The 25,516-nt window shown below is 37.5% G+C and overlaps 1 protein-coding gene and 1 long non-coding RNA gene across 2 annotated transcripts in view; one reads left to right on the top strand and one right to left on the bottom strand.

Moving 5' to 3' along the window:
• Window positions 1-22,039, bottom strand: part of phf10 (PHD finger protein 10) — a 297,697-nt gene extending 275,658 nt beyond the window's left edge. Inside the window, exon 1 of the mRNA XM_049481313.1 lies at window positions 21,916-22,039. Coding sequence (XP_049337270.1) covers window positions 21,916-21,951 — 36 coding nt within the window. The 5' untranslated portion in view covers window positions 21,952-22,039. The remainder of the gene's footprint in view (window positions 1-21,915) is intronic.
• Window positions 22,040-22,608: 569 nt separating this feature from the next.
• Window positions 22,609-24,321, top strand: LOC125802939 (uncharacterized). Its single transcript, XR_007439980.1, has 3 exons — window positions 22,609-23,042; window positions 23,191-23,342; window positions 23,808-24,321. It is a non-coding gene; the product is annotated as an uncharacterized LOC125802939 (long non-coding RNA).
• Window positions 24,322-25,516: the final 1,195 nt, after the last annotated feature.

Raw genomic sequence — 25,516 nt, 5'->3', positions numbered from 1 at the left:
GTGTGACTTTTTTTTCAATTAAGCTGTTTTATCACATATATTTTTGAGTAAAACTACAAAAAATATACAATTTTATAAAGGAGATACTTTTGAGACGAGCAGATAACCATTAGGATATTAGCCAGGTGAGCTTAATGTTTTTGCTAATCAATGCACATCAACTATCAGTACTATCAAAAACTTTTTTAGTTTTTTTTTCTGACAAAAGTACTGGTTTTAGCTTCCCTTAGAAAGTTTCCCTATTACACATATGTGGTTTTATTATGGCTGTGATACACTGTGTACATGTGGATTCTTAAACCTGTTCACAGGCAGCCAAAACACAGAACCAAACAAGCACTTGCTTGCTGACGACTAGTTCAACATCCGTTGGTGATATATTTGGAAATTTCCCATGGCAATTAAACCAAGCAGACTCAAATAATCCACACCCTGCTCCTGTATTTAGACTCCGGCAGTTTGTCGTGATTAAACAGAGATCAAAACTAACCCTTTGATATACAAAAAGAGAAGCATGCTGGATCAATTAGCAGACAGAGTGGAGACACGGTTTAACCCTTTACACTGCAAGAGACTTTTTCACTTTTATACAGTAACTACATAGTTCTTATCATCACTGTCCAATGAAAAACAAGCATCTCTCTTTTTGTCTTTTTCTTTTGTTTACTAAAAAACTTGAACACACAAACTGTCACTTACACTGTGTCAAAATTAGTTAAGAAATGGTCTAAATTAGACATTTTCTAAAATTACATGAAATAAACCCAAACTCATTTTGCATTGACTTCCATTGAAAATAAACACAATTTTTTCTCTCTCTGTCCTGGAAAGTTGCTGTTTTGGAGATTTTTCACTGGACAGTGACACTATGCATTCATTGTCAAAAAAAATAAATGTAGCCTCACTCAGAAGCAATAAGCTAACAGTAAGGAAACTTGGTGGGCAGATCTTTAGTGATGAGTCTTGTTTTTTTTATGTTTACTCTCTTGATTGAGACAACCATCAAACTTGTGCCTGTGGAGGCACTGTGGTCGGCACAAAGATCGATGGATATTGGTGTAAAGCATGTTCATGCTTCTCAAGTCCAGAAGGCCTGATGTCGAAGTGTGGCGTTTAAGATCTCCTTTGGTACATTGACAGCCCAATGGTCCTACCCTTTTTGAACAAACAGTAGACTCTGGTGCACTATTCCAACAGGAGAGTGCTCATCCACATACTGCTGCCATCTCAAGATGCCTATTGAAAAATCAGCAAGAACTGAGTGACAGTATTCTAGCTCCAGCAAATTCATGCTGAGACTTCTGCGATATTACACACTACTTCTGTAAGTTTAGCTTCATAAATATGACCAAGAGTTGCCCATATCAATAACATTTTTGGATTATTTATGTTTCTCAGCAACCTTTTTTTGTGCTGCCACCACCCCCTCTTTGGAGGACTGTTAATACTTTATTTATTTCTTTACAACAATCATTGTAGTTATTTTTTTTATGCAGCTACAGTTGAGGTGGTTCAAGTTGGGAAAAAAAAAAGAAAATTTTAAACAAACCGATATACAGTACTGTGCAAAAGTTTTAGGCACCAAAGCAAAGTACACTAATCTATTTTTCTCAGCAATATGAGTGTTTTTACCTACAAAAAAAAGCACCACATATGATTTGAACAGATGCAAATAAACATACATACAGTAAAACGTAACAAGGAATTCTCATTTTTAACTAAGTATGTTATATCCTGTGAGCCGAGCTGAAGAATAAAGTGTAGTTTCTCCAGATTTCTCCTGGATGATTTCCCTCAGCCAGCATGTGTATATTATGTTCAGTTCCGTCAGCAGCTCACCTGGTTTACCACATTTACCAATTTACCAAACCAGGTGTTGATTAATATGATAAGAACTAGAAATAACTCTAATAAACTCAGAAGAGGAGAGATTAGGAGATGTTTTAAGGAAAACGGTGCTCTAAAAGCTCTGCTTTTTGTAAAAATTCTGTTTGTATTTATTGTATTTTAGTGTTTTACTGAGCTAATAAGTACTTACTGCACAGATAAGAAGCTTTTTTTTACTGAAATTCCCACAGGTGCCTAAATCATTTGCACAACACACACACGCACGCACGCACGCACACACACACACACATACTGTACTGTACTGTACATCATTACACACACACACACACACACATACATCTGCTGTACTGTACATACTGTACATACTGTACATACAGTATATATAAACATAGATAAACAGAATCATAAACATATATGCCAATTTTACGTAACATTAACCATTAACCTATTATTTATCTTATCTTTTATGAGTCCAAACTCAGTCTCTGTGTTTCTGATTGGCTCTCAGAGTTTGTGTAGGGAGATAAGAGTCTGATAATAGGTTATTTTGATGGTTGATGTTAATAAATCAATTATTGTTTTGTTTTTAGTTAATGAGGATGATTTTCTTGGTAACCCTTAACCTTATTTCTAAATAGCATTGCAATCCTATATTTCCTTCTGCGTTCAGCTGAACCGATACATTAATGACACACTTATAATACAATACGAATTGCTGTGTGAAAAGTTCTACATTTTTATATTGTAAAAAAATAAATAAATAAATAAATTATAGATTTTGCTCTCTGAGAAACTGTGCTGCCTCCGTGCCCCCTGGTTTAAGGGGTTAAATATCAGAAATCAGTGTTTGTAATCTGATTAAAGGATTACGTGCTGGTAAGTGTGATCAGTGGTGTTATGGGATTGGCCACAACAGTGCTGGACACCAGAATCAGTCTTGTAATCTTACAGAGTTTAATGGCAGCCTGCAGCCCCACGACGGCGCCTCAGCGACAGTGTTGTCACGACAACCCGTGATCCTGGCTGGTGGCGTCCCTCCAAGGCCGGACAGAGTCGGGGGTCCAGGAGCGGGCGGGCGTGCGTCCGGCTGGCCTCGGGGTCCGGCACAAAAGCCTCCGGCTCCGGTGATCTGCACACGGCGCTCAGCCGCCTCTAAGAGGAGGAAACGTCTTTCATCTCCTTTTCAAGGTGCGGATCTCCACCGCCTGTTCACCACTCCACTCAGCAGCTGTCCTGTTCACAGCCCCGCCGCTCACACATGCCACAGGACATCAGTGTGGCAGTGCGTAATGCAGCTAAGCTGCCCCAAGCGGGGGACGAGACCCGGCCAGGATCTTACACTCAGCTGGTAATAGCAGTGTTTCACCAGCACTGCTAATGCAAAGAACAGTGATATCAGGGCACTGATTACAGAACCTTTAACATGGATATATTGGAGCATATACATAATAGCAGTGATTATTCTTTTTGAGAAAATATGTTTCTAAGGTGTTAAATGGCTATAACTGCTACATTCTAAAGTAGCATCTTGGAAAACCTCACATCTCCAAACTTAGCAGTGCAAAAATGAAAGCTTCCTACTAACCAATTGAATCCTGTGGGAAAAAAAAATATTTTAGTGCATTTCTCTTGGCCAATTAAGCCAGGCGGACACTGTGCGATTTTTTTAATCGGATGCGTTCTGGAGAGCTCAAACAGCACGTTTGAATTGTTTGTCGTGTATGAACAACGCCTGCGATTCATCTGCACACACTGTACGGTCCGACTGACCTGCTGCGACGGGGGAGCTTACACTGCACGTCTAAACGCAGCCCGTAGGCGGAGCTTTCTTTGCGTACAAACTCTCGCTTCAACACAACATGTCGCCTTGCAAAAGAAAGCGCTTAGCTTTGCTTATTTGTGCCCTGTTGTGCGCTGAAAGTCCAGGGAAGAGACGTACATGGACTCGCAGGTGGCTGAGGCGACGTGGACTCTACGGGTTGTCCGTTTTACAGAAGGAGAGCGCATAGAAAAATGACTGCGCGTCAGGCTGCGAAAGAAACACCAGCAGCTTAAATAAAATAAAATAATTTTATTTTTTATTCTGTTTATTGTTTATGTAAAAACTGGTTTTGCAACACTGAATATTAAACAAGCAATCGGTTATTCACACTGGATAGGGACCCTCATTTACAGTGCCGCTGAGCATTAACAGTTTAAAAGGGATTAATAATATATATAAAAAATAGGAATAAAAACTGACATTTATTATAGACGAATAAAATATATACGTAAAAAAGGAAAAATAGGACCTTAAAAAAAGATAATAAAAATTGACATAAAAGGGAAAAAAATTATATCTTATGAAGATATATATTTAATGATTTGATTAATAAAAGAAGAAAAATAATTTAAATGAATAAATAAAAAATATAAAATATAAACTCATTAAAAATTCGTTTAAAATAACCCAGGCTTTCTGCAGAATAATCAAAGTTTCAGTTAGTTTCAGTTTCAAATCATGAAAACAGCTCACCAAAACCTCAAACTATACTTTATATTTGACTATATTTACTTACAGGTCCTTTGCTTGTACTTACAGGCCCTTACTTATTTTTATTCAACTGAACTGAGTTTCTGTAGCCTCGCGCTGAATTCAGCTCCACGCTGCGAAAGAGAGCGAGAGAGAGGCGCAGCGCATTTTGTCTGATTTATCTTGATTAATTATCATTTATTAGCTTTAGTAAGTTTAATAGCACTAATTTTACTACACTTCTCCGACCTTATTTATTAAAACGTTTATTTTAGAAGACAGAGGTTATTATGCGGGCAATGCCGCGCGCAATGCCACGCGCTGCGCTAAGCTGGCTTTGCGTGGCTAATATTCTGGAGCACTGGACGAGATTTTAATTAATAAATTAACATATTTATAATTTTAATAAATTTGCCCTGGCGAAAAGAAACGAATTATAAAATATAGCTTTATATTTCTGTGCATGTTTTAAGTTTTATATAATTGACGGGCAGCACCAGAGGCTGACAATGTGCTTTATTTTTCAGATATAATAGCAAAGTGAAATAAAATAAATTTATGTTTGTCAAAGATATTTTCTCTTTTAATTTTTCTTTTCAAAAACTCCAGCTATTGACTGAGAATAAGCATCTGTTGAAATTCTTAAACAGCAGAATGCCTGTGTCTGCTATATTAAGCTATAAGTCTGTGTACCGAACATAAATATAAATCCTTATAACTGACAGAAATAAATATGACTAATAATAATTTATAGTTACTGTGCAGATTTTTGGGAAAACAGGTCGTGACGTTAAGAAATCGGCCCGCAAAACAGCTCACACTGTGAGACAAGCGACCAAAATTTCTGGCATGTCAGAAATCCCTGGTCGCGTCCGACTGCTCATTCGCAGCTCCTATGGGCAATTAATTGGACATCGCTTCCCCTCTCACACTGCACGACAAACGACGCACGATCAAGCTAAAATTCGGCCCGATCATGAAATTCAGTCGCATCCGACCAGATCGGGCTTAAAATCGGGCTAAAATCGCACAGTGTCCGCCTGGCTTTAATCATTTGATTCATGATAAAATCAAGATTGACTTGATTCTGTTACTATGTTATACAAAGGTAGACAGTGTCATGATTGGGATCACCAATAATTCTAATGTTATTTTGTCCATTTTTGCTCCTTTCTTTAAATATTGTAAAATTGTACCTGCAAGGTAAATTAATACTGAAATCATGTAGTAACTTAAAAGTGTTAAACAAGACAAAATTTTAGGTGCTGTAAACTTAGGTGCGTTTTATAACGTTGGTAACGACCAAAATCACTCTAGGTCCTGCTTTCCTGGGGTGGTCCTGATGAGTGCCAGTTTCATCATAACCTTTTTGATGGTCTTTGTGACTGCACTTGAGGATACTTTCAAAGTTTTTGAAATTAATTGAATCAACTGACCTTAATTTCTTAAAGTGTTTTTTTCTTTATGTAGTTGAGTAGTTCTTGCCATAATATGGATTAGAACATTACTTAAATAGAACTGTTCACTTGGTGGGTGGTAGTGCTTCCTATAAAGTACTGTCAGTACATTTTGAAATGTTAAATGCTCACATAACATAGATCAAACATCCTGCTATCAGGCTGAACTCACATATACCGTAATCTCTGGGCTATTGAGCTCAAACAATGGTAAAACAAAATGAAATTGGCCATAATATATTAGCTACACTGCAGTGTTTAAAGTGTGTGAAAAAAAAGAAGTGGCTTATAGCCGGGAAATTACGGTAATAATTTACATTCTATAACTCGCATTCAGCAATTTAAATTAGAAGTTTGGTATCTTTAATTACAATGCAAAGGTTAATCTGTGTTTTAACTTGTATACAACTATACTTTTTATTAACTTGCATAAATCAGATAACTAACATACAGTATAACATATTTTCCTTATATTTTTGACTAAGTTGTTATTATAAGGTTTATATTTAGTTTATGTTTTAGCATTTTTACTTTTAAGATTTTTTTCTGTATTGTTTTTGTCTATTTAATTGCAAAAATAATTTGCATGAAAAGTAATGCCAAACTGAATGATAGAATGGTAGATAAGACACAGCCTCAGTTTTGACTGAACTCTCCCCTCACTATAAGCTAAACTCAACTCTGAAGATGTTCCTGTGTGAACACAGTGTGGGATATGTTTACCCACACCACAGTGACCAATCACAACACAGCCTGTCATTAAATTGTCATTGGGTGGATAGAAGCTTGTATAAGATGTCAGAACGGGGGTTTCAGAAGCCGATATTCTCTTATTCACAACCCCAACCCCTCCCCCAACCCTGTCCCACTTCCCTTCTTAAAAAAAAATCCCCCAAAACAAAAACAGAAAAGCTACAGTGTTCAACATCTCCAACAGCTCCAGTGTGTTCCAACACTAATCAATGAACTCTACCAGCAGGGATCCAGCCCCACACACATATACACACACACACACAAATACACACACACACACACACGCTGCTGCCAAGACAGTCCTGTACAGCTACCCGAGATCACCATGGTGAGCGCTCCCAGTAGAATAGCTGTTTTCCCAATGTTAAACGTCTGGCGTCGGACGCATGCGGCCATTATATAAATCTCTTTTCAGAACGCCGGCTCTTTTTGCAGCCAAGGCCTTCTTTTTCTGTGAAAGACAGCGGAGAAATGCCAGGCCTGAGGATCGCATCTGCTAAAGCGCTAAAAGAAAGTGAATTCAAAAAAAAAAAAAGAAGGGAAAAGATTAGGAAGATGGAGACATCTTTAGTATCTAAGTGGTCTTGATGTTTGTGTATATTCTATGATAGTTTCTGGGAAAGTCTTGTGATTATTTTCTTTTGATTCCACTTGAGTGGATTGAGAAAAGCGGTCTGTTCTTTAAAGTGAATCAGTGAAGTGAAGGAGTGTCAGAATAATGCTGTACAGTATCTGTGGTTTCATTTTTTTTTGAGTAAAAGTTTGATTACCTCGTCAAGGGGCTGTTTTATAGTTGAATGGGTTGAAGATGATTCTGGGCTGGATGGTAGAGCTGTAATTTCGAGGGTTATTGTGTTGTCAGATGTCACATACACTGTTTAAACTGTGATCATTGCAGCGTTTCATTGGAGTTGAAGGAACTAAGCTTGACGCTGTGGAGTTTTTTCCCTTCTTATTTGAAAACTAAGATTTTTATTTGCAAATGTTCTGATTATAGAATATAAGATCCAAGATCACATCACTACAGCGACTTTGGATTGACATACAGTTGTAAGAAAGTGTTTGTTCCCTTCATGATTTATTTTTTTTCAGTATGTTTGTCAATCTAAAATTATTTAGATCGTCAAACAAATGTAAATATTAGTTAAAGACAACACAAGTAAACTTGAGGTCACAAATAGATGACCAGATATTCTCATTTAGCATTTTTGGTAGACATTTGAATTCATGGTTCCATTTATCATGGCAAGTCTTCCAGGTCTTGAAGCAGCAGAACAGCCTCAGACCATCAGACTACCACCACCATATTTTACCATAGGAATGATGTTCCTTCTCTGAAATTCGGTGTTACTTTATGCCATCACACCTGGTGTAAACAGGGCATTTTGTCAAGACTTGGGGATCATTAAGATGTTTTCTGGCAAAATAAGTAAATAAATAAGACTTAATGTTCTTTTTGCTCAGCAGTGGTTTTCTCTTGGCCATCTGTCACGCAGGCCATTTTTTCAGTCTGTTTCTAATGTGGAGTCATGAATATAGACCTTTACTGAGACAAGTAAGGCCTGCAGTTCTTTGGATGCTGTTGTGGGGTCTCTTGGTGACCTCCTGGATGAGTCGCCGCTGTGCTCTTGGGGAAATCTTAGTCAGTAGGCCACTCCTGGGAAGGTTCACCACTGTTCCACGTTTTCCCAATTGGAGGAGAATGGCTCTCACTGTGGTGTCTTTACAACCTTTTTCAGACTGATAGATCTCAATTATTTTCTTTTTCATTTGTTCCTTTATTTCTTTGGAGTGTCTTTTGGTCTACTTTACTTTGTCAGACAGGTTCTATTTAAGTGATTTTTTTATTGAGAACAGGTGTGGCAGTAATCAGGCTTGGGTGTGGTTAGAGAAATTAAATTCACACAGAGAAAAATATATATATTCATATATAGTTGGTTGATTCTATATATATATATATATATATATATATATATATATATAGAATCAACCAACAGGAATAACACTCGGTGGGTAGTCATGCCCACATCACTGAAGATGGCAGAAGATAGGCGAACTAATAAATCCGAGAGTTAAGGTATTGTCCTCAGTGACAAAGACCCGGTGCCAGTGTGTAAATGGCAATTTAGATTTTTATTACAAGTATTACAAGCCCAATCTTTTTCAGCTGATATGGTCCTGCAACCAGTGGCCCTACCTTTCCTGTGTGCTATTCCGACAGGACGATACTCATCCATCAATCCATCACCTGCTTAAAAAGGTATGCAACGGTACTGGATATATTATCAACACCTCCACACTTTCCACACAATATGCAGGAATTGTGTTAAAAAAATCAAGCTGCATAGGATGGATTATCACAGGGCACCACTAGGAACCTCTAAAACTCCTTTATGTCGAGATGTCAGACATATTTCGTTACGCATACGAATAAAACTGCAATCCACTACTGTATCTTGGCAACTTTTTTTTTTTTTTTTTCTGGGACAATGAGTGTAACTCACTAGCCGCTGTAGTGGATGAAGACTAACTTCTTTGCACCCTCTTCTCCTCATCCCAAACTGAGGAGAAGAAGGAAGTTCTCCTTCCACTCCTGTACTTCCACTCATTGATAAAATGTTTCTTCTCCTCCTCCTTGAATAATTCAGCCGGTTTTCATTGGAGAACTCCCAATGGCACCCGGTGAGATTTGCATCCTGATTTATTTGTCATATATCCTTATATCTCTAAATTCTTTATACATCTCCAGTGGCATCGTGCATCTTTCATGACTCTCCTCAGCCGTGTTCGGCGGCCGGATCCAAACACATTTTACACGTCTCGGCGCCGCTCTACCTCACTTATTTCACCTTGAGTTTGCGCGAGGGATGAAAAATGCAAAAGGCACTGTTAATTTCTTTTTTTTTTTCTTTTTTATCCCCCTCGCCTGCTCAGGAACACTTGGGGTCGATTCCATTACACGTCTCCGTCCTCCTCCTTCTCCGAAGCGCTGCAGAAGAACAGAGGCACGAGCGTTTGGCTCCAAGTTATCCTCCCAGAGAGATAAAGGCAGGAGGAAGAACTGTAAATAAAAGCGTGAGCCCGCCTGAAATTTCTCGAAGTGATAATTGTGAATTTTTCCAAGCGGGTCAGGCGAGGGAAAGGCATTGGCACGTAAGAACTCATGCGAAGGGGGGTGGGTGGAACTGTTTCTCGGTTCTCGCCTTTTTCACTTTTTTTTTTTGTGAAAAGACTTTTCTTCCAGTTAAATTTGGGATGGTGACAGACAATGAGAAGGAATCCTCTCGGATAAGGTTGTTACATGGTGAATGCTACCACGCTTTGAACTGGCGTCACAGAGAATGAACCCGTAAGCGGTGGCTGGGAGGGATTGAGATAAACACGTTTGTAATGGTATATTTTTAATATATTTAATATCCAACTATGGCCAAGGTCCTTTTTTTCGCCTGTTTTCTTTATCTTCATGCATGAGTATGAGTGCGTGTGTGTCTGTGTACTGTTTGTGTGTGTGTATACTGTATTTGTGTGTGTGTGTGTGTGTGTGTTGGGAGGCAGAAAGCAGTGTTCCCAAGTGACTCGCGATTATTCCAATATCCACTGCCCCCCTCTTCTCGTTTTGTTGACATGCCGTCAGTCTCTAAAACGTTCCAGTGATTTTAATTTCCCTGACATAGGCACAAGCTAAGGCGCTGCATATGTGCCGCAATGTGCCCGAGATGCAGCTTTTCCTCAGATTTGATCAGGGGTTCTCAGAGACAGATTGTGGTGCCGGAATGTGCCATTGAGCCTTACAAAGCCCATCTGTTTGGGCGACCCAGCGGAGGGGGAGGAGGAGGAGGATGGGCAGGATGATGGAGTGCCTATTAAAAAATAAAGCAGGCTGCGGTGGCGCACCTCGCCGGCCTGTTGTTTGTGATTGGGGACGGGGCCGCGCCGTCAGCCGCTGCCTTTCTCCTCCTCTTTCACCTTTTTTTCCTGCTCTCCTCTCCTCAGACCTCCTCTCTGGGGTGCTTTCAGGTTGCGTCAGGTAAAACGGGGCGCGTCAGCTCCGCGGAGGTGCTGTGCTTCATTGCGTTTGTCGAGGAATAGCAGCTAATTGATTGGACGTTACTGTAAGTGAGGCAAATGTAGGGAAGAATGTCAGTTGGATGTTGCTGCTACAACCTGAATTGAAGTGTATAGAGTAGGAACAATTATTACTAATATGATGTTATATTTGGAGTGATTAGAAATAAATGTTACTTAGATGTTATATATGTGTAGCGATTGAAAAAAATATATACTTAGATGTTGTATGTATAGTAAATATAAAAAAAATGTTTCTTAGATGTATGTGTATTAAATATGTATAAATGTTTCTTGGATGTTGTATGTATTAAAAATAAAATAAATATTTCTTAGATGTTGTATGTGTATTAAAAAATAAAAAATAAATGTTACTTAGATGTTGTATGTATTAAAAATAAAATAAATATTTCTTAGATGTTGTATGTGTATTAAATATACGTGAATATTACTTAGATGTTGTATGTGTATTAAAAAATAAAAAATAAATGTTACTTAGATGTTGTATATGTAGTAAATATAAAAAAAAATACTTAGATGTTGTAGGTGTATTAAATATAAAATAAATATTACTTAGGTGTTGTATGTGTATTAAATATAAAATAAATATTTCTTAGATGTTGTATGTGTATTAAATATAAGTGAATATTACTTAGATGATGTACGTGCATTAAAAAATATAAAATAAATATTACTTGGGTGTTGTATGTGTAGTCAAAAGAAGAAGAAAAAAAAGTTGTTGTATACGTAAATAGACTTACATATTTATTTAAACCTTTCTTTACATGCAATGAATATTAACAAATATTTTGAATGGTGTAGTCGCACTACCGCTCCTGTGGCTACATAAAACAAAACAAATATATAATCACACGTATAATACGTATAATTATATATATACCCCTACCCATAAACACAGGGATTTACATATATAGCATTTGGCTGGCACTCATCTGCAGACGAGTATATGCACATATAGTTATATACACATTTAGCATACCTAGCATAGGTAGCATAACTGTTGAGTAAGGGAATTCAATAATAGTGTGCTTATTATTATTATTATTATTGAATTATCCACTGCCCTACACAAGCTTATTATATGATCAAGTATGATGACATTAAAATGACTCTAGTGACAATTGATACATAATTTGAATTTCTTTTTCATTGATGATCCACTGATAAAGCATGAACAACCTGCCCTTCAAATGTTCTATAAAAAACATGCTAAGGCTAAATTTACACAGCAGGAAAAAGTGTTCCAGATCAGATTCATTTTGTTGAATGACAAAACACATTGAATCTGATATTTTCACTGTGATTTGAGGCACTTCTATATGTGGTATTTAATTCTGATACATATTCAATATGTAGGATGTTTAGACCCAGCTAAATCTATTTCTAAAGGCCCTTTTTTAGCAATCCTTACGCGAGACGTCAATTGCACACGGTATAGCTGGATTTAGGGAATGTCTGTGTCTCTTTGGTAATGCTCAAAAAATGGGCAAAAGGCTTAAAATAATTCTCTTAATTAATCCTGGGCATAGCAGTAAATAAACAAATCGGCGAGCCAGTTGTCATTCCCTTTAAGAGCCAGGTGCACTCTGATTTTTGCTTGTTGGTATTTTAACAGCGCAGCGCTTATTGGGGTACAATTTTTCCTAAACTCTGAGCAGGTTGTACGTGTACATTTTTATTTAGCTACTTAAAACTGGTATCAGCATCTGGGATTTTCTCATTGGCTGTGCCCAATTTGATACTGATTATTAGTACTATTATGAATCTTGGATAATGGGCTAGTTGGGGGGTTCTCTATTTGCAGAGGCAGCTATTAGTGAGAAAATGAACCTGTTTGAAGCATTTTCAAAAATCCAAAAGGACTCTTACTGTATCGTTTTACCTGAATTCAACCCATCTCTTTCTCTTTGTTCCTTGTTTCAGTTTTTTTTTTTTTGGGGGGGGGGAACATGGTGTGACTTCACAAATGCTGACATATTTTTTTTTCTTCTTTTTCACTGCGCCGTTTTCACAGAGGCAGAAAGAGCCATATTGCAGGTTTAAAGGAGAGCACGTCTGTGTGCGTGAGTTTATGAGTTGCTTTGGAGTTTTTACCACTCACACGTTGTGCTCAGCACATGCGAATTGGCGCCTGCGTGCTCCTGATGCTAATTCCACCTCTCCTCCAGCAAGGCTTTCAGCTCGGTGACAGCTCGATAACTAGACTCGGCCGAGGTGTCTCTGCTACGTTTCCCATTTGCCGTCTAATTCACACATCAGAAAACATATACTCGCAAAAGTGAGGCTGTAACAGAGTAAAGACATCAGCGCTGCGGGTTCACTAGGAGCGTACACTGGGGAGAGAGAGAGAAAGAGAGAGAGAGAGGGAAGGAGGGAGGGCAACAGAATCAGTGTGTATACTGGGTGAGATAGGTGGAAGTGAACATAACTCATTTTAGAAGATTTCTCCTTCTGAAAGAGAAGAGAGAGAGAGATGTATAGGGAGAGAGTTTTTCTGGCATGGAATAGTGTAGAGCGCAGGAGCATTCCTTGACTGGAAAGTCTTGTTGGCTTATTTTTAATTCATGCACTACCACCTGGTTAATGGGGTTTTTGGATCTGCCTACTCTTCCAGGCTGAAACATGGCTTGTTTCAAACGATCCGCCCCCAACCGAAAGCATTAGAATAATTCATGCCCCCTGCATTACCAGCCTCCAATCATATAATGCAGAAATGTTGGAATAGGCAAATGTCAGATAACATTAGCTTGCATTAGATAGCAAGCAAAACATATAATGCAAGTTACTGAAAAAAAAAGAAAGAAACAATAAAAACAACCCGCATGCAATGTCTGTCTGACTTTTATGGAAATTTTGTGATGTTCTGGAATTAGAGTCTTTCAAACTTCTTTTCCAGTAGCCCCTCTTTAACAATTCATTACAAGTTGACCCAGTTTTAACCTACACTGTAAACCCAGAAGTTGTTTGAACTCAAATAAATTAAGTCTGTTTTACACAAAATTGGAGATTTCTAAACAATACTCAACTTTTTTGAGTTGTGGGCACATATATACATTAAAACTGAGATCTTTGAGTTGAACCAACTTATAATAACTGAGTTTAGTCTGTTGCCATTAACAGCTTCTTTTCCATTGGCTTCTGTCACAATCTATTTGCATACTGGGTGTGTCCAACAGTTACTGACACTCACCATCAGTGTGTAGTGATTCACCCGGGGCTACCTTAGGTAAACTTGTAGATCACAGATTATGATTAAATACTTGCTCTCTGTGTTGTAGGCTGTAGAACAAGCATCATTTACTGAGCTGCAGTAACTCTGTGTTTTTGCGGTGCTCTCAGTACTTTTAGTTGTTTACTGTTTTCTTTCATCTACTTTTCTATGTGTATTTAAAACAAATAGTTGAATGAAACCAGAAAGAAGACTAAATACAAGTTCAGGAAAATATTAATTTAAAATATGTTTGTGTATGTATTTGTTAAGTTCACTGTACTTAAAAAATATTTTACATGAACTTAAAATTTATTAGGTAATCGGTTACGACAAAAGTTTTGAGTTCAGTCAACTTATCGGGTTTTACAGTGTATTTATGTTGTTGTCATTGTAGTATCTTAGTATAGTAAGTTCTTATTTACCTGGACCAAAGAAAGCTACATTATTTTTAATGATGCCATATTTCCTTTTCTGATTCTGATATTTCAATCTTTATTATTAGCCAAAGGTTAACTGAAAAGAGACTGTTTGGGATAGACAGAAAAAAGACTAACTCAAATATAGTGAATATATATATATATATATATATATATATATATATATATATATATATATATATATATATATATATATATATATATCATCTGAATGCACAACATGTTACTTCCACTTTTGTCTGCCAAGAACAGAAAGCTGAGGCTGCAGATAATTTCTATCTTTTATAGACAAAAAAAAAAAAAAAATCACATGGCACAAAATGAAGGTTCTCCTGAAGAATCTGCAGGAATCTTAAGGGCACCTTTGCTAACAGCTTATAAAATCCAAGCTATGAAGAATTTAAGCTGTCTGTAAAATAAAGGGAAGCAAAAAGCAGCTTTAGTATAATGTGGGTCAGTGTACTTATATATTGTAGACATTAAAATATTAAGTCATGAAATATGAAGTATCGAGAAATCTCAACTTTCATTTTAAATAGTATTGATATCAATATATTTCAGGGAAATACTTTAGAAATCCTTTTCCTCTCTTACTGAATATATATATATATATATATATATATATATATATATATATATATATATATATATATATGGTTTGATCATGTGTTGACTAATTGTATTATTAGAGTTTTAATATAAACAAAATTATATAAAAAGTGTTTAAGTAAAAGTAGAAGTCTTACCTTTTGACACTCTTTCAGGTACAAATGTACTTCAGTATCAAATGTAAAAATACCATGGTATGTCATGGCTCTAATATTCTATTATCATTATTGTAACAAGACTCATTTTAGGTCAGAACAACCTTTGTAGTACACATTATTTTTAGGGAGTCAGTAATTAGTCAGACACTGGTATCTAGTAATTTATCAAAAGCATAGGGATAAGCGGTAGGAGTGTCTATGAAAAACGTTTTTTGCGAGCAAACAAACATATTTAGTTCAATATTTATATGCCACATAGTTATGATTCTAAATTGCGTTAAAACTAGATTTACATCAACATAGGTGTAACGAGGGGAAAGAGTGCCATAGATCCACCCAGTAAGAGCAAGGCCAGTTTTGCTCTCTCAGGGCTCCGACAGCTGATGGCAAGCTGCATGACCGGGATTCAAACCAGCGGTCTTCCGATAGTGGCATAGTGGCAGCACTTTAGACCACTGGACCTAAGATTTAATTTTTTTTTTTTTCCAAATAGGAAACAAATTTCACTGTTTCTGAATTATCTGAATTATGAACACTATAAAGGTCCATCAGTAAAACTAAAGCTGTGGAAGCAGTAAGAGCATCCTGGGTGAAGAAGTGTCTAATTGCTGCTGGCTTGATTGCTGTGATGCTGCCTGCTGCATTGTTGGGTTCTGTGGGGATGGGCTCTGTGCTCGGCTAACAGTTTGCTTGTAGAACGAATCACTTTGATGCCAGTTTGAGTGATCCTATTGAATTAGGAGCTGGTGTGAGCGTATTAAACAAAAGAGCGGGGCTTTATCTTTAATATATCTGCAGTGTGGTCTGCATCAAATTGAAATAAATCAAACGTCACGTTAATAGGTGCCGTCTGACATCGGTTGGCGCGCCCCGGCCTGAGATCAGAGATGCCAGGGAATCTAATCATCGGGAGCAAATTAAAAAGATTTTAATACAGATAGTGCACTTGGGCACACTGCTCACTAACCCTGGACCTCACTATCTCTCTCTCTCTCTCTTTCTCTCTTTCTCTATTTCTCTCTATAACTGTGTGCTTTGACAGGAGTGTGCTTCTCTACACTATTCCTGGATAAAAAAAAAATAAAAAAATAGCATCTGTGGTGTGGTTAAGGGGCAGGGGAGGGGTTGAATCGATAGACTTAACTAAGATGTAGCGTTATCTTGATGAAGATTGAAAATGAGAGGAATATCTGCGCCCTCGCGATAAAGTTATCAGCCCAAACAATTAAAAAGCAATCTTGCCTTAATCAGCATTCACCCCAATTTAAGCCTTAATAAGAACAAAGCAGATCTGCTTGCTTTTACAGCCCAAAAACAAAGACGCGAGGAGCAAAGCAAACAAAGTAAAGACGCTACAGCTTTTCAGGAGCGAGGAGGACCTTTTTTTTTAATCCCTAACCCCACCCTCCCTTATTAACAGTCACGTCCAGATACATGCTTAGATGCTCTAAGTGGAGACCTCAAGAAAAGCTGGGCTTCTTTTTAACAAGCTCTTGCCATCAGATTTGTTTGTTGAAGGGAGTAAAAGTGGTTACAGAGATTAAACACACTGACACATGCATGTTTCCAGAACACCCCCCTCAATCTGTTTCCATTTTCCACGACTATTTCCTTTTTATCTCACATAAGAAGTACATGGTGTCGTTTATTCTGATGTATAAAAAAAAAAAAAAAAAAAAAAATCTGATGCATGCTTTCAAGCGATGCAGTCATTTGGAAGACGAGTTTGACGTGATGTTGGAACAAAAGTCAACAAAGTTGATATGGGTATTTACCAATAAAAGGCTGAGTTTTACTGCAGAATGGATATAAGAGGATTAGGAGACTTTAGTCGCTGCGCTGACAGGGTTCAGGGTTCTTGGCTTTGGGTCTAATTGTCATTGTTCCTCTTTCGCAATCGAAATCCCTCCCATTTGTGTCTTAAAGCAGGTCAACAGTCAGCCAGATTCAGCACTCAGATTCCTCAACGAGGGTCTTATTTCTCGCTCTGTGCTTTTCAAATGCCGTCCCATGCGTCTGTAAAACTTCGCTGTGTGTATTCTCAGAATTGCATTGTCTTTTTAACCATGTATGCAGCTGTAATATTATTCTAGCCTCGTGATTATCACTTAATATCCCACTGCTCTTTTTTTTCTGCTTTTCTCTGCTGTACCAAAATCAGAGTCTAAGGGCGTTTTCACACCTGTAGTTCGTTTCTCTGGTCTGAATCAGTTAATGAGTTCTTTTACTTGGAGCATTTTCTCGCTCGGTTTGGTCTGGTTTCACATAGGCATAAATGTAAACGCACCAAAATGCGCATCAATAAACCACACGAGCAGCCTGTGTCCTCTGATTGGTCAGAGCTGTCTGACACGGGAGTACGTTAAATATAAATATACGGAAAAAGTAAAAACAGCGAGAAGATTTTGTGTTCCAGCGCAAATATCTGTGCTTTAACACCGAACGCTGAAACGCTGCACTTTCAAACACAGTGTTTCTGCATGCAGCACAGATTTATACATAATAAACAGAGTCACGCGGCTGTGAGCAGTGAACGCAGCACAGACGGCGCGCGCATGGACACAGTGTTTGTTCATAGCTGTGATAATCAGTGTTATCTGGCTAATATATCAGTTTAAACTGTGCTTGCTTTATCAGCAGTTTAGCTCAAATAAATGGCTTATATTTAATAGCTGGATCCAATCGAGACCGGATCACATTCTCACCACAAGCGAACCGCTCCAGAGTTCGTTTGGTACCGGACCGAGACCACCTCCTCTAGCTGGTCTCGGTCCGGTTCTTTTGATCTGCACCCGAGTGCGATTACTGTTTTAACACCTGCTCAATCGAACCGCACTAAAGTTACAAACGGACCAGAGTTTGTTTTAACCAGACCAAATAGTGCTGGTGTGAAAACGCCCTAATTTAATTTGGTCGGGTATGTTGGACATTTTGAAAATGTATTCTCAGTTCTCACAAGTGTCCTTTTAGGTATGTATTCTTTATTATTTGTCACCGTTTACTCATACACCAACAATAAAAGGTTTATAAAATTCACAAGCGTACGTACTGATTTTTAAATAAACACAAACTCTTCAAACAGAAGCAATAGACCAATGACCGCAAAGTCATGTAGGTATTTCACCAGTAGTATACCAGAAATCCCAACTTAATCCTATGCTGAAGTAGCATCCCTATACTAGAGACCGCTCCTCTTAAAACCTACTAATGTCATGAATGGGTAAAAACAAGGTTACTAATACAGAAGGGTCACAAATAACAATACCTAAAACAGTAATTGACATTGTTAGATAGTAGTTACATCTCAACTACTTATTAATTGGTTACTCTAGTTAAGACATTATTAAACATTACTTAATGTTGATGATACTCACTGCCAGTTATCAGTAAAGCTTGATTGCAGTTGTTGCTGCCAATAGTGGCAAAACCAAGTTATTAGATTAAGTGCGCAAATACTTTAATAAATAAAATTATAATTTAAAAAGTGATTTTTATATTTATATATAAAAATATAAAATGTTGGGTCATTATTTCATTTTTATTCAAAGCTGGATGTGTTTAGTCACAAAAACTACTCAGAAATTGGGTTAATTATCATCATTAATTAGGAAAAGTTGCATGTGAGGAAGTCATTTACAATAATTAACAGCACCTGAGGAAGCCGATTAGAAGAAAGTCATGTCAGGCCAAAATCCAAGATGCCTACAATCATTCACAGTCTCCCAGAAATCAGGAGCTTGTATTATTAGTCTTGCTTTCAAACATTTTGAAACAATCATGTGAGACCGAGCAAATGTGTAAAACAGAGGGCAGCCTGATTGGTCTCTCCTCGTTCTTAAACCTATTAGTGAGCTCTGTAGCTTTTTCTTTATCTTTGTGTTTGTTAGATTTATCTATGGGCAGGATTTACGCTCCATGGGCTCACTGCTATCTTAATACCCACCAACAGTCTATTCTCATGCCTTCCGCCTGCATCGTTGAAATAGTAACAGTGCTTGTGAATATATAACGTGATGAAAATGAGGTGTACTCGGGTAAATTTCTGCTGTATTTCTATCAGAAAACACAGGTGTTCCACTGACTGAAAACAACCTAGACAGAGGTCAACACCTAGACGTTCATTGCTATCTTGGCAGTAAATTTATTGGCGCTTGCCCAACATGCTTAAATCCCCTCTTATTAAAGACGCACACAGGCGCTGGGTTTTGAGCTGCACAAGGTGTACTTTTGCCGTTGTTGCGATAGCAAAAACACACTGACACGCCCTAAAGATGAATAAAATTGGGCCTAATGTTTCTTTCTTGACTGTGCTCAGTTTAGTTATGTTCAAACACATGAAATGGAGTAAGTTTACAAGGGTTATTCTTTACTGCTATAAGTCTTCTAGATAGAAGGTGCTATCTGTGCTACTGTGTTGATGTCATTTAGATCAACATAAGTAGAAATAGAATAGAATATAATAATAAGCACATATTTTAAAGTCATATTTGTTATTCTGACAAAATAACCAAAATTGTTAGTTCTTTTTTTTCCATTTGCTGTGTTGATAAATCAGGACATGGAATTGCACAGTGTCTCTTATTAGGGACATTCCAGGATTTTGGTACATTTCCTGTCCCACCACTTAAATTTCAAATGTACATACCCAAAATTTTTGGTGTAAAATGTACTTGTTATAAGTGTCGCCGTTCCCATTCATTCAATGAAAATGAAGCCAAAATCTTCCGCCATGTTGGCGATCCTGACACCCGATTCTGCGCAGTAGAGACCAGAGGAGGGAGAAAGACTGTGGAGAGACAGCCTGCTCATTTAAATAACCCCGCCCCTGAGGGCTGCCTCGCGGTCACAGGCTGTAGAGCGGAGCAGAGCTGACGGTCTGTTATTGGCCCCGCCCATAGCCAGCCCTTTTACAATAACCACACCTTCTTGAATAGAGCTGAATAACGTTTTAAAAAATGAATTCTGTGGGGATATAAAAATTTGACAATATAAGCAGAGGTTACACTAGCTGCTGCATTTAAATAATGGAGGTAGAATTACATGGGGATGGGTGGTGTTACACAGCTTTCTGAAACCAAACAGCAGGGGCGCTCGACCTGTGGTGGCTTCACTTTTGAGAGACGATGCTCTGTCCAGCTATACACAGTCTATGGGCAAGATCAAGAGTAAGTGCTCTAACAATTTTCAAGCTTTTTTTTTTCCAAATATGTTTGTCCAAGTTGTGTGTGAACGCAACCCTGTTACTCATATTGTAAGACTAATAATGAGTAGAGTCAAATTTTTCTTTATATACTTATATAACCATGTTTGTCCTTGATCTTGTATACATAGCTACATTTTACAGTTAGCATCTGTTCCTGGGGTAAACCACAAGATTTGCAACCCTGTTACTCGCAACCCTGTTACTGTAAGTTACCAAATATATTGCATAATCTCATTTAAAAACTGCTTTGATACCTGAGCTTGACGAATCTAACTTTTTGATAGTGTCACGTCTCTAGGCTCTCCTTTCACACTCCCGAACTCCATTTCCCATGAACCCATTGGTGATGACGTCACTGTCAGCCGCTCACCTTCATCCAATCGCATTACACTCCCCCGTTCAGAGTCACCTGTGTTCTAAGTTGTTCCGGTTCATAGTAATTCTAGGTTTTGTATATATAGGGTTCTGTTAGCTGATGTTCTTTGCGAGGTATTGTCGACTCATGTTGCGTACTGAGCATTTTTCCAAACATTTTTCTGTCTGCCCTTTTGTTATGACCCTTTTTCCTGTATTACAGATTTTGCCTTTTGTCTTTGCCCTTATCGGATTTGTTGTATTATCAGACTGTCTCTCTGGCTTCGGATCTTGGACTGTTCTCACAACTACGTCTCCTGTGAGTTCTGTTCGATCTGTTATCTGGCTGTATCTGGCATCACCCCTATCTGTCTGGTGTTACAGATAGTCTTTTACCTGTATTTAATTTAATAAATATATGACTAAAATTGATCAAATTGAAGATCAATTTTTCAGAAGTGACCACCCCTGAAATGTACCAAAATCCTGGAATGTCCCACTAATAATTATGTGATGATTGCTGTTGTCAAATGTGTTTGTTTATACATTCCTGCGGTAACACTTTATAATACTGTTCCATAGTTAATAGGTAACTAAGCAGGAACTAAGCAGTAACTAGTTAATAGTGCTGCATTAACATCTAAATATTTTCTATTAACTACCAGGGAGTACTGAATAATTACTCAGTAGATAGTACTGAACTAATGATTATAGTAGTTCACTATTAACTCCACAATAATTACTGAGACTTACATATCTCCTGGAGAACTACTTACTAATTATGTCTCCTTTATAATAACTATTCATTAATTACTGCTCAAATCAACATTAACTATAGAAAACTATAGATCTAAATCAGGCATATTTGAGTTAAATGCATATTAATTGAAGGCATATTTGAATTAAGCAAGTGACACCATTTGTAGTAGTGGTAACCTTAATTACCTTATTATCCTCAGTTCCTTCCAAATATTAGCAACATATAGTAAAATACTACTTTGTGTATTACTCTGCTTAACCATCATTTTTGGAAGAAAAAAACAACATTATAACGTGATATTATTGCATAGAAGACATTGATGAAAGTTCTCCAGAAGGCATCTAAGACTCTAAGAATGACTGTAAGACTGTAATAATGTAACAATCATTGCTTTAATACTAGGTTTCAGCCTTATAAAAGTGTATCTTCAGCGTTTGCAGTCTCACAGAGATTTATTTAACTGCGCACTATTAGGGTAATTACGGTAATTTCACAGCAGACGCAGCTCTCCAGGTCCTTCGTGTAACGGTGAATTTACACTGCTCCGACGCGAAAACGCACATGGTCGCACTACCCCCCTCCAACCGGTCGCATGTGGGCGTGACAAAGGCTTTCCCTGCGTCGTCCAATTAAATCGTTTTAATAAATGGGAAATGCATTTTATATAAGATATTATTATTTCCAATACTTAATAAATATAAATGTGTCTTTATAGATATAAATGTTTGAATGAGCTTCATTACACTGTCTAGTGAGCAGTATATAAGCTGAAAAAAGCAAACTTTTCCAATTAAATTACATATTAATATTTTAAAAACCCACCAGAGACTCCAACAATCACAGCAGCCTTTCTCCTCGCTGACAGAGTCCCTGTGAATCAGCAGGGATTTTATAAAGAACAGGGAAGCCTGAAACTTCTCTTCCAGGCTTCTCTGGACGCTTGAAAGCGGAACTAAAATGTTTTCATGCGCTGCGCTGAGGACGCGTTACAGGCCAACACCTGCTCTCTGATTGGATAGACGCATTGCGTTGGACGGACTCATTTGCATAAAGTTCAGCTCGGCTCAACTTTTCATCGCATCGCATCCCCCGCTCTCGACGCGTCGGACCCATGATGCACCGCGCGACTGCGTCTGACGGAGGCGGCGCTTCCCATTGAAAATGAATGGGATCCGTCGCTGTGCGTTGTCGCGTCGGAGCAGTGTAAATTCACCGTAAATTCTCTGCTGTGCTGCTGCTGCTGCTGCTGCTGCTGGAGGAGGATTAAGAGAAACTCTGCTGCTTTCATATTTCTGTATTTGATTGAAAATAAACTAGTAATCAAGATATTGAGATCTTTTCCAGCTGATTTTACCCCCGGATCAGAGGAGGACTCTTTGTGGGTTGTTAACCAGCTTTAGGATATGTGTTAGCTAGCTAAGTTAGCTAAGTTGTGTGTGTAGTTAGCGTTAGCCAGCTAAGTTAGCTAGGTTATGTGTGTGTTAGTTAACTGGCTAAGTTAACTAGGTTATGTGTGTGTTAGTTAACTGGCTAAGTTAACTAGGTTATGTTTGTGTTAGTTAACTGTCTAAGTTAGCTAGGTTATATGTGTGTTAGTTAACTGGCTAAGTTAACTAGGTTATGTGTGTGTTAGTTAACTGGCTAAGTTAACTAGGTTATGTGTGTGTTAGTTAACTGGCTAAGTTAACTAGGTTATGTGTGTGTTAGTTAACTGGTTAAGTTAGCTAGGTTATGTGTGTGTTAGTTAACTGGCTAAGTTAACTAGGTTATGTGTGTGTTAGTTAACTGGTTAAGTTAACTAGGTTATGTGTGTATTAGTTAGCTAGTTTAAATGTGTGTTAGTTAGCTAGGTTATGTGTGTTCGTTTGCTAGCTAAGTTAACTTTTATGTGTGGGTTAGTTAGCTAGGTTATATGTGTGTTAGCAAGTTAAATGCGTGTGTGTTAGTTAGCTAGGTTATATGTGTGTTAGTTAGCTAGGTTATATGTGTGTATTAGTTAGCTAGTTTAAATGTGTGTTAGTTAGCTAGGTTATGTGTGTTCGTTTGCTAGCTAAGTTAACTTTTATGTGTGGGTTAGTTAGCTAGGTTATATGTGTGTTAGCAAGTTAAATGCGTGTGTGTTAGTTAACTAGGTTATATGTGTGTTAGTTAACTGGCTAAGTTAACTAGGTTATGTGTGTGTTAGTTAACTGGTTAAGTTAGCTAGGTTATGTGTGTGTTAGTTAACTGGCTAAGTTAACTAGGTTATGTGTGTATTAGTTAGCTAGTTTAAATGTGTGTTAGTTAGCTAGGTTATGTGTGTTCGTTTGCTAGCTAAGTTAACTTTTATGTGTGGGTTAGTTAGCTAGGTTATATGTGTGTTAGCAAGTTAAATGCGTGTGTGTTAGTTAGCTAGGTTATATGTGTGTTAGTTAGCTAGGTTATATGTGTGTTAGTTAGCAAGCTAAGTTAGCTAGGGGAAATGTGTGTGTGTTAGCTAGGTTAATCGTGTTAGCTAGTTTAAATGTGTGTGTTAGTTAACTAGGTTAAATGTGTGTGTGTTAGTTAGCTAGGTTAAATGTGTGTTGTTATTATTATTATTATTATTATTATTATTATTATTATTAATGTTTATTTCCCTTTATAATACTGTGACATGATCTGCAGTAACTCTGGTAAAGAAGAACTCAGTAACTCCTCAGTAATTAGTAATTAGTTACCATGTTTCTCACTTTATAATACTGTGGTATGATTTGCACTAACTCCTAAAGAAGAACACAGTAACTCCTCAGTCATTAGTAATTAGTTAACATGTTTCTCACTTTATAATACTGTGGTATGATTTGCAGTAACTCCTAAAGAAGAACTCAGTAACTCCTCAGTAATTAGTAATTAGTTAACATGTTTCTCACTTTATAATACTGTGGTATGATCTGCAGTAACTCCTAAAGATGAACACAGTAACTCTTCGGTAATTAGTAATTAGTTACCATGTTTCTCACTTTATAATACTGTGGTATGATTTGCAGTAACTCCTAAAGAAGAACACAGTAACTCCTCAGTAATTAGTAATTAGTTACCATGTTTCTCACTTTATAATACTGTGGTATGATTTGCAGTAACTCCTAAAGAAGAACACAGTAACTGCTCAGTAATTAGTAATTAGTTAACATGTTTCTCACTTTATAATACTGTGGTATGATTTGCAGTAACTCCTAAAGAAGAACACAGTAACTCCTCAGTAATTAGTAATTAATTAACATGTTTCTCACTTTATAATAATGTGGTATGATCTGCAGTAACTCCTAAAGAAGAACACAGTAACTCCTCAGTCATTAGTAATGGGTTACCATGTGCTGCTGTTAACTCCCGAAAAAAGAAGACAGGGACCCCTTATTAATTATCTATGAAGAACACAGGGATGCCTAGTTCGTTATCTAACACAAATATTTATTCATTTAAACATGATTTCCCCCAGAATAAGGATGTTGGACACAACCTAGAGTAAAGCTGTATGTGAGCCATCACTTCTACTGAGCACATCTCCAGGAGGACCGAAGAAGAGCACAGGTTTAGAATAAACACCTGTAACACACTGACAGAATATTACAAAAATGGGGGTTAAGCAGACTACTGCACATTTCAGTGTGTCTAACATTTGGAAGATATTGAGCATACTAAGGTAAGTAAGGTTAATATATGATAAGTGGTGTCACTGACTTTAATATCACCACTGATAGAATAACCTGCAGCAGCAGCAGATAAACACACTGATAGAGGCTAGCGGTCCGGCGCTGTGGAATTACCGTAATTACCCTAATAATGGGCACTTAAAAGTCTGTGAGACTGCAAGGCTAAAGATGAACGTTTATAAGGTTGGTGCTGAAAATTAAAGCAGTGACCATTAAAACAAAATTGAGTACAGTCAGTCTTAGAGTCTTCTGGAAAACATAAATAATGTCTACTATGTAATAATATTACGTTATTTTGTTATGATTTTTTTTTTCTTTTAAAAATGAGGTTTAAGCAGATTACGACACTGTAGTATTTTACTATATGTCGCTAATATTTGGAAGATAATGATGATAATAAGGTAATTAAGGTTACTACTACTACAAATGGTGTCACTCAAATATGCCTTTAATATCA

The sequence above is a fragment of the Astyanax mexicanus genome, chromosome 7 (assembly GCF_023375975.1).
Source record: "Astyanax mexicanus isolate ESR-SI-001 chromosome 7, AstMex3_surface, whole genome shotgun sequence".
Taxonomy (NCBI): domain Eukaryota; kingdom Metazoa; phylum Chordata; class Actinopteri; order Characiformes; family Acestrorhamphidae; genus Astyanax; species Astyanax mexicanus.
Note: the sequence above shows the minus strand (reverse complement) of the source record. Positions and strands in the feature narration are given on the sequence as shown.